Source organism: Myotis yumanensis, unplaced genomic scaffold (assembly GCF_028538775.1).
Source record: "Myotis yumanensis isolate MYYU_CA2020_CCGP unplaced genomic scaffold, mMyoYum1.0.hap1 SCAF_12, whole genome shotgun sequence".
Taxonomy (NCBI): domain Eukaryota; kingdom Metazoa; phylum Chordata; class Mammalia; order Chiroptera; family Vespertilionidae; genus Myotis; species Myotis yumanensis.
In genome coordinates this window covers 7,573,524-7,583,494 of record NW_027223763.1, presented here as the reverse complement: position 1 = coordinate 7,583,494, position 9,971 = coordinate 7,573,524, and the positions used below count along the sequence as shown (strand labels likewise).

The window sequence follows — 9,971 nt, the reverse complement described above, 5'->3', positions numbered from 1 at the left end:
AGGTTTTACCAGCAGTACAACCTAGGTGAGATTGGTTGCTAAATGTTGAAATCATGATTGTTAGGTACAACATAAACTGTATAAATCAGTGTGATATTTACAGGTTCAAGTGTTTTCAGTATTCAGTAGCTGCTCCTCAGAAAGGTGCAGACTATTGACATTTGGTAGCGAGAACCATTGGGGTCAGGAAAGAAGACTGGTCCGTCTTTCCCAACTACCCACTAACCCAGCCGTGGGCAAACTACGGCCCACGGGCCGGATCCAGCCCATTTGAAATAAACAAAACTAAAAAAAAAAGACCGTACCCTTTTATGTAATGATGTTTACTTTGAATTTATATTAGTTCACACCAACACTCCATCCATGCTTTTGTTCCGGTCCTCCAGTCCAGTTTAAGAACCCATTGTGGCCCTTGAGTCAAAAAGTTTGCCCACCCCTGCACTAACCCCACTGCACACAGCACTGCTGTGATTGCTTGTATTCACCTTGGCCTGAAGACAAGTATTACTCCAGGCCTATCCAAATGCTTCTGGGCATTGCAGCCAAGGTTCTGGCCTCAGAGTAACACAATCGTGCCATCAGGTCCCAGTTCTGCCAGTTAGCAAGTTAACCTTCTGGCCAGTTGCCCATCTAAAAACAGTTATCCTTGGGTCTTACTGGATATCATGTTAGTGCCAAATAGCCTGCCCCTTATTGATCATACTACTTATTCACGACCATCCCCTTCCTCGGGAAGCCAACCCAAGTAATCTTGAACCTGTCATGACATCAATGTCTGCCTTTGATCCACAATTGCAGTGGAACTTAATGTTATTTCAAGGTCACCATCCTAGCTCCCACTCCAGTAGCCCTTGGTAGTGAGAAATTTCAGATGGGGATTCTGACAGTAAAGTTCAAAATATACCTTTACACCCTAAAATAATGAATTCAAGTGTGTAAAGTTAACATCAGTGATCTCTTTCAAGTCTTAAGAAAATGCAAACAACCTAAAGTATCAATAATAAAAATCCAAAAATAAAAATAAAAAGCCGCCAAAACCGGTTTGGCTCAGTGGATAGAGTGTCGGCCTGTGGACCGAAAGGTCCCAGATTCGATTCCGGTCAAGGGCATGTACCTTGGTTGCGGGCACGTCCCCAGTGGGTGATGTGCAGGAGGCAGCTGATCGATGTTTCTAACTCTCTATCCCTCTCCCTTCCTCTCTGTAAAAAATCAATAAAATATATTTTTAAAAAAATAAAATAAAATAAAAATAAAAAGCCATCAGAAAGTTAAGTTTTAGAAGGATAAGGGGAAATAGGACATTTCAAACATGTTCCAGAAAACACCACTCTTGGGCATTGTGAAATGACCCTTGCCTAAGTGAGGATATGGGTGAATTAAATTGAAGTTAGGCAAGTTCCCGGAGTTACCTCAAAACCCCACCCCTCACCCCCCATAAGAATCTAAACCTAAAATAAATGACCTAATTAGAAAGCTTATCACAAAAATTAGACCAGTGTAAATAACAAACATTTATTGGTGTCACTTATGGTAGAAAATAAAGTTCCTACACCAGATGCACATGACCCAATTGTTAAATAGAACATTTCCACGGTGAACACACGCCCTAACCAGCTTCTTATCCACTTTTTACGGCAGCCAATTTCTCCTCTCCCCCGACCCCAAGACATGTGAGCAACTGCTAATGAAAAGCAGTAAACAGCCACTTGGGCTATAGCATTTTCAACTCCACTCTGAGGTGAAGATTCCAATTACATTTGAGACTTAAGTTCTCTCAATTTTCTCCTAACGAAAGTTCCTGAGTCCAGTATTTACAATATTACAGCACTAGCAGAGTAGTGTCTACAACTCATCCCTGTCTGCTGGTTCCTCCTCCTCAGTTGGGGGAGGGCCTGCACTTCCATAGAGTTTGCTGATAATTGGCTGAACAATTTCTTCCAGTTCCTTCTTTTTGGCTTTGAAATCTTCAATGTCAGCATCTTGGTGACTTTCCAGCCATTCAATCTTTTCCTCTACAGCTTTTTCCATGGTCTCCTTATCTTCAGAGGAAAGTTTACCTCCCAGCTTTTCTTTATCTCCAATTTGATTCTTTAGAGAATAGGCATAACTTTCCAACTCATTTCTAGTATCAATGCGCTCCTTGAGCTTTTTGTCCTCCTCAGCAAACTTCTCTGCGTCATTGACCATCCTCTCAATTTCTTCAGGTGTCAGGCGATTTTGATCATTGGTAATTGTGATCTTATTTTTGTTGCCTGTACCTTTGTCTTCAGCTGTCACTCGGAGAATGCCATTCACATCTATCTCAAAGGTGACTTCAATCTGTGGGACCCCACGAGGAGCAGGAGGAATTCCAGTCAGATCAAAGGTTCCCAGGAGATGATTGTCTTTTGTCAGGGGGCGTTCACCTAGAAGTTACACATAAAAATCTTGTTGTTAATGACCAACATTAGTACATGTGGATCCTTGCATTTCAGTCTGTCAGAGCCTACAGTGGCAAGGGCACTCTTATCAAGCCAGAAATGTGTCATGGGTCTATAAGGAACAAATGGGACTAAGTGAATTAAGTTCCTACTAACTCTTTTATATATATATATATATATATAGAGAGAGAGAGAGAGAGAGAGAGAGAGAGAGAAGGAGATATTTATTGATATCAGAGGGAGAGGAAGAGGGAGAGGGAGAAAACTTCAATGATGGAAGATAATCATTGATCAGCTGCCTCCTGCACGCCCCCAACTGGGTTGTGGGCATGTGCCCTGACTGGGAATGGAACAGTGGCATCCTGGTTCATGACACTCGAACCACTGAGCCATGCCATCCAGGCGTTCCTACTAACTTTTAATTGAATTTCACCGGCTTTATATGAACCCTTTTCTTGTTCTTATAATTTAGAGCTAGCTCAGAAATTATTTTTAATGGGTAGTAGTGCTAGGAAGCTAGGTAAGAACTAGATTTTAATGCCAACTATTCCAAACTCAACACTAGTTAGTGACCCCATCTGAAAACACAGATATTTCTTTCCCTAGTCTTTTCGATTCAATAGAGTATACTAAAAGCAAGAAGTCATGTTGTTCACACACATACCATGATATTAACAAATATAAGTAATTACCTTCATAAACCTTGATTGTAACAGTTGGTTGATTATCAGAGGCTGTAGAAAAGATCTGTGACTTCTTGGTGGGTACCACAGTGTTCCTTGGAATCAGTTTGGTCATGACACCTCCCACAGTTTCAATACCAAGCGTAAGGGGACATACGTCAAGCAGTACCAGATCACCTGCAAAGGTAATGACAGAGTTAATTTCTAATTAAAGAATCATAGAATTACTAAGCAGTCTCCCCATGACCAATACAACTTTATCTTCTCCGTCTTTCTATTTGATTAGGTTCTATACAAAACCATTTTAGAAGCAGTTAAGTAAATATAGTTGCTAAGGATCTTAAAAGTGCACCAGGCCTTGACCTCACTGTACCCTTTACTAGGTATGTGACCTTGTTGCTCATATTCTATTGCTTTCTAAAGCAACAGCTAATTATACTCTTCCCATCAAGCTGCTGAAGCACTGTGAAAGATGCTTGCAACATTAACCTACCTGTATCTTGATCACCAGAGAGTACACCAGCCTGGACAGCAGCACCATAAGCTACAGCCTCATCTGGGTTTATGCCACGGGATGGCTCCTTGCCATTGAAGAACTCTTTAACCAGTTGTTGAATCTTTGGGATTCGAGTGGAGCCACCAACAAGAACAATTTCATCAATATCAGACTTCTTCAAATCAGAATCTTCCAGCACTTTCTGGACAGGCTTCATGGTAGAGCGGAACAGGTCCTAGAATAAAAGACAATAATTACTATTATGATGCCTGATATACTGACTTATTGTCTAGATTTCTAAATGCATCATCTCAATCTTACTAGATCTCAAAGCAAAAACAAGGAGCATACCATGTTGAGCTCTTCAAATTTGGCTCGAGTCAGGGTCTCAGAGAAGTCTTCTCCTTCAAAGAAGGACTCAATTTCAATTCTTGCTTGGTGTTGAGAAGACAGGGCCCGTTTGGCCTTTTCTACCTCCCGCCGGAGTTTCTGCACAGCTCTGTTGTCTTTCCTAACATCTTTGCCAGTCTTCTTTTTGTAGAGCTTGATGAAGTGTTCCATGACACGCTGGTCAAAATCTTCTCCACCCAGATGAGTATCCCCATTAGTGGCCACAACTTCGAAGACACCATTATCAATGGTGAGAAGAGACACGTCGAAGGTTCCACCACCAAGGTCAAACACCAGGATGTTCTTCTCCCCTTCCCTTTTATCTAGGCCATAAGCGATAGCAGCTGCTGTCCTGTTAGGAGAATTAAAAAAAAAAAAAGTTCAGATAAGTTAGATAAGTTTACAATTTCTCTATTTAGCAACTATACCATGCCTTTGAATTTAACACTTACGGCTCATTGATGATCCTCATGACATTCAATCCAGCAATAGTCCCAGCATCTTTGGTTGCCTGGCGTTGGGCATCATTGAAATAGGCTGGTACAGTAACAACTGCATGGGTGACCTAAAAAAAAATAACAAAAGGTAATTGTCTTTTATCACATGGCTTTACCCTTATTTAAGTTACAGCCAAATCATCACTTTAGTTTCTAAGCTAGTTTATTTTTAAGATGGGCGTAATATATGTAATTTTATACCCAGGAAAAGTCCCTGGCATTTTGTTTGGCCTACAGTAAAATATGCATGTAATTAAAACTTATAATACATGAATGTCATTCAGATTCAAACTATAAAAAAATGAAGGCATTTATACAACACAATCAAGAACACGAATAACAAAAATATTTAACATGTTCTAGAGAAACTTACCTTCTTTCCCAAATAAGCCTCAGCGGTTTCCTTCATTTTAGTGAGAACCATGGCAGATATTTCTTCAGGAGCAAAAGTCTTCGTTTGCCCACCTCCAATATCAACTTGAATATATGGTTTAGTTTTCTTTTCAACCACCTATTTTAAAGAATGATTATTATTGCAGACACAGAAGCAACAACACTTCAAACTTTAAAAAGGGGGGGGTTTAAAAAAAAAAAAAAGGGCAGGGGGTGGGTGTCTGAGAGACATTTCCTCCCTTTACAGTTTGATTTACTTTGATCCCCTGGAGCTAAATACTGACCAAAAAAACTTCTCTTAATCTTGAACTATGGTGGACAGAGTAGTTATGTGTGAAGTGTGTCTGCAAACTTTAGTATATTTTGTAACATACCAGAATTATTAAATATTATTACATGTACTGTGTCTCTATCCTCTTTTGTCGTCAAGACTGTTTTTCCGTAACTTCTCCATCTTAAATACTCCCCCCACCACCACCCACTTCCTATCCCGTGAAAAAACCCGGCCGAACCTTGAAAGGCAAGAACTTGATGTCCTGCTGCACAGACGGGTCGTTCCACGTGCGGCCGATGAGCCGCTTGGCATCGAAGACCGTGTTCTCGGGGTTGGAGGTGAGCTGGTTCTTGGCTGCATCGCCGATCAGACGCTCCCCTTCAGGAGTGAAGGCCACATAAGACGGAGTGATGCGGTTGCCCTGGTCGTTGGCGATGATCTCCACGCGGCCGTTCTTAAACACCCCGACGCTGGCGGAAAAGAAAAAAAACAACGAACGGAAACCATCAGCTCAGCCATTCTCTCCGCTGCCCACGGGGGCAAGCCCCATTCTCCTTCCCACAAACCCCGCTTACCAGGAGTAGGTGGTCCCCAGATCGATGCCGACCACCGTGCCGACGTCCTCCTTCTTGTCCTCCTCATCGGCCCGCGCTGCGCCGAGCAGCAGCAGCACCGCAGCCACCAGGGAGAGCTTCATCTTGCGTTCGCTGTCGGTCAGCAGGCAGGCAGGGCGTCGCAAGCAATCCAGGCACAGGCCCAAGCAAGGAAACGCACCGAGGTTACCGATCTGAGGGAGACACAGGGCCGGGGGTCAGGAGGAGCAGTGGACAAGACGAAGGGCATGTCCGGAAAATAAGGCCGCGGCGCTTACCTCTCTACCTCTCGCACTCACGAAACCCCAAAACCAGTTAAGTGTGTAATGACTCGGACAGCGATTACCTCGCGGTCCCCCGACTCCGTTTATATACCCTCCCCCCAGCCCCGTCGTGGAGGCCGCCGATTGGTCAAGGCTCTGCTAGTTGGAGCCCGCTGATTGGTCCAGGCCATCAAGCTGGCCGCCACCGATTCGAAGCCGCTTCCTACGCAACTGACGTCACCGCTACGCCCCCAGGGCGGACTCATTGGCTGCTGGTCGCGCCCAACAACCACCAATGGGAGTCCACATCCGCTCCCGTGAGCTGGGCCCATTGGTTCAGCCGCTGTCCGTTCCTCGTGGCGACCTCTCACCCGGAGGCCGTTTCTACCGGTAACCGCTGAGGTCCCGCCTCCACGCTGGGCCCTCGGGGGCCGGAGCCGGCATGGGGCCTGATTTCCCCCGAGATCGTGGGGCTTCAGTTCTTTGCTTCTCCGCAGTCCGCCTGCCTCTCCTCTGTCCATCCCGAAGCAGGAGGCGGCTCTTTCTCTTCCCGGCCTCCATCCTGTCCCATGCAGCAAGGTCTCAGCGTAGGTGCTATGATCGCCCGAAAAAGAATTTCTCTGCGCTTTGTAGCCACCACCGGTCCTGGTACTAGGGGTGTGCGAGCCTCTTGCTGCTCACCGGCCGGCGGCCCCCGAGGCGGGACCTGCTCATCGCCCGCCCGAATCATGGCCCCTCCTAGTCAGTAGGTCGCCCCTGCTTCCCCTGCAGCGATCTTTGTCTAAACCAGGCCTCTCCACATTGCCCTGCCCCAGGGTAAGTCACAGGACAGGCCGGGCCAAAGTAATGATCTCCGACCCCGGAATCCCCTCCCCACGGTGACCACACGCTCCCCGAAGAGCTTCTGATGCCATCGCTCCCACTAGCGTCCTTTTTCTAGTGTACGTTGCCCCTTTCCTTCCCCTTCCCTGTCCATCGTTTCCCTTTGTGGCTCACATTACCATTCGCAAGACCTTCCTTCTCCTTTATGATAAAAGGTGGCTTTCTACCTTCACTCTTTTTGTCTGATTGTGCTTTTGGTCCACAAAGACTTCTTTTAAAATATATTTGTATTGATTTCAGAGAGGAAGGAGAGAGAGAGAGAGAGAAACATCAATGAGAGAGAATCATTGATGGGCTGTTTGCTACACGCCCCCTACTGGGGGTCGGGCCCACAACCGGGCCATGTGCCCTTGACCCCAGTCGAACCTGGGACTCTTCAGTGCGCAGGATGAAGCTCTATCCACTGAGTCAAACCATCTAGGGCCACAAAGACTTCTCCACGATGCCTTAATTTTGTATAGCATTCTGCAGCAGAAAATGATATAGGGTACTATCTACTTGAGGTTTACTATGTACCAATCCCCGTGTCATTCAGTCCTTACAGTTCAGCATTTGGCATTTCCCATTTTCTAGGTTAGAACATTGAGACAGAAAGAGATTAACTAGCTTAAAAGTCATAGAGCTAGTGAGGGATGGAGTTAGGATCCCCCCCCCCCCCTTTTTATTGAATTTATTGGGGTGACATTGGTTAATAACATTATGTAGGTTCCAGGTGTACAATCCTATAATACATCATCAGTATATTGTATTGTGTTCACTACCCTGTCAAGTTCCTTCCATCACCATTTATTACCCCCTCCCCTTTACCTTCTTGTACCTCTCCCATCCCCCTTTCCCTGTGGTAATCACCACACTGTGGTCCGTGCCTATGAGGGGATGGGATTAGGATCAAAGTCAGCATGACACCATAGCCAATGCTCTTAGCAATTTTTTAAAATTAGTGAATACATTCCCCACTGAATGTATTTTTGCGATTCATGGGTATGGATAGTACTGTGTCCACAGAGCATTGAAACATCTTACACACAGTTTACTAAGATGCTGAGTGTAGGAGTCAGTACTCAGGAATTTTTCTCTATGCTCTTCAAAGGTTATACTGATGACTCAGAATTGACTCCATTCTTACTATCAGAGTTGCATCAGCCATCTCTTTGAACAGAGCTTGTAATACAGCAGTAACACTGACCCTTCTTTAGGTTGCATCAGCCTATTATCAAGCTAGAAATCACCTTCAGCACTGGCCCAGTGGCTCAGTTGGTTGGAGTGTGGACCTGTACACTAAAAGGCTGATGTTTCTATTCCCAGTCAGGGCACAGACTTAGGTTTTTGGGTTCCATCTCCAGTCAGGGCAAGTACGGAAACAAGCAATTGATCATTCCATGTATCAATGTTTTCTCCTTCCGCCTTCCACTTCCTCTCCTAATAATAATAATAATAAAATTCAATAAAAAAGAAATTACAGCTTCATATCAATTTGAGCAAATTTCCTATATACAGGGTGGGACAAAAGTAGGTTTCAGTTCTTTGTATAGAAAATAAATAGTAATATAAGAATAAACTTTCTCATACTCACAACTGTAAACCTACTTTTACCAATCCCTGTATATCACAGTTCACTTCTGTTAAAAACAAAGCTTTCAATTTCAGCTTCACCTTTGATTGATGGAGTAACCTTTTGCAACTCTCTAAGATTTAGCAGTGATATCTGGCTAACTTCTGAGGGAAATTGAGTATATTGGTGGTTGTAATATCTTCTTAAAGCCAATACATTAGGTATATTATATGTTATATTCCAAAGTGTGATCATATATGGATTGAATAGGGAAATGTACAGGTAAATCTAGTTTGCTAAATGTTAAATGCTGATAATAGTTATTAGTGCCAATTTATCAATATTTTAGTAAGTGCTAGACACTAAGCTAATTGCTTTATGTATATTTCCTGTTTTAATCCTTATGAAAGCATTTTTAACCCTTTAGAGCTAAGGAATCTGAAGCTTCAAGAGGTAAAGACATTTTCCCAGAAGATCACACAGCTGAGAAGATATGGAGCCAGAATTTGAGACTGACAGTTTGATTTTTAATTTCTGTAGTCTAGGTTGTCATCCTGAGCTTTGGGTTTATAAGATTTTGTTTTAGGATATAGAGTAGTTATATAGTTTGCAAACATTTTAATAAGGGGTCATAGACAAATGTAGAGTTTATCCAGTAATTTAAACCACGTTGCTTCACTTGTGTTCCCGTAGGTAAGAAAATAAATTTCCATTTCCCATCTGATCTCAGAAAGCTAAGCAGTTAGGACTGATTAGGGTTGGATGTCATTTCGCTTCTAAATCTTCCTTTCTGAAAGGGAATAAAGGCAGAGAGGTAAAGGAAAAGTCCTAAATAATTGACAAGTTGAATGTTTAGACCCTGATAATTGAGAAGTTTTCACATGCTTTTTTTTGGAGAGAATATTCAACTTAAGAAGTAGGGCACATTAACGTGGGAAAAAAACAACCTCCCAGAGCCTCAGTTTCTTTACCAATTGAATGTCAGGGATTTCTGTCCTGCCTGTCTTAGTGGCTTGTTGCAAGGATCAAATGAAAAAGTACTTGGAAAGCTGCAGAATAGTGGTAACGTACAATCATGTAAATGTACAATGAGAAATTTCAGAAGTTCCTCACAAACACCACCTCCTTGCTGGAAATATTGGGGAGGAACACTTTGTAAAGTATCTGATTATCTAACTGTACACCTGAAACTAATACAAAATAATATTGAAAGTAAACTAATTTAAAAATTTTTTTAAATTTAAAAACTCCGCCTCTTAAGAGCCAATTTTGAAGATTTCTTTCAATGAGAAATAATAACTTTGGTGATAAGTTGAATTTGACGAAGATTTTTGGAAATGCTGCATCTAATAATTACTCTCTTAATTGGCCACATAAATGTCTTTTATTAAAGGACTGGGAATAATTTCTCAACCTTCATTAAACAACACTGAAGTAAAACAAAAGTATCTCCCTACACCTGAGCTGGGAGCAGCACTAGGAAAAAAATCATGTCACTTTTTTTTCTTCTGAAAGTGTAATATGCTAT

General features: G+C 42.9%; 1 protein-coding gene across 1 annotated transcript; it reads right to left on the bottom strand.

Moving 5' to 3' along the window:
* Positions 1-1,498: 1,498 nt before the first annotated feature.
* Positions 1,499-6,129, bottom strand: HSPA5 (heat shock protein family A (Hsp70) member 5). The gene is made up of 9 exons (XM_070430684.1): positions 6,025-6,129; positions 5,729-5,940; positions 5,392-5,623; positions 4,860-4,997; positions 4,442-4,554; positions 3,951-4,341; positions 3,597-3,834; positions 3,113-3,280; positions 1,499-2,405 (listed from the first exon to the last, which is right to left on the bottom strand). The coding sequence occupies exons 2-9, from the start codon at positions 5,848-5,850 to the stop codon at positions 1,843-1,845; spliced, it is 1,965 nt and encodes a 654-aa protein (XP_070286785.1). The 5' UTR covers positions 5,851-5,940; positions 6,025-6,129; the 3' UTR covers positions 1,499-1,842.
* Positions 6,130-9,971: the final 3,842 nt, after the last annotated feature.

Bases quoted from the DNA above. Each gene is read 5' to 3' on its own strand.
- HSPA5 (XM_070430684.1), bottom strand. From the start codon at position 5,850: ATGAAGCTCTCCCTGGTGGCTGCGGTGCTGCTGCTGCTCGGCGCAGCG. The intron at 4,342-4,441 runs GTAAGTGTTAAA...TTCTCCTAACAG, and splicing joins ATGAGGATCATCAATGAGCC to GACAGCAGCTGCTATCGCTT. The intron at 2,406-3,112 runs GTAATTACTTAT...TGTAACTTCTAG, and splicing joins TACAATCAAGGTTTATGAAG to GTGAACGCCCCCTGACAAAA.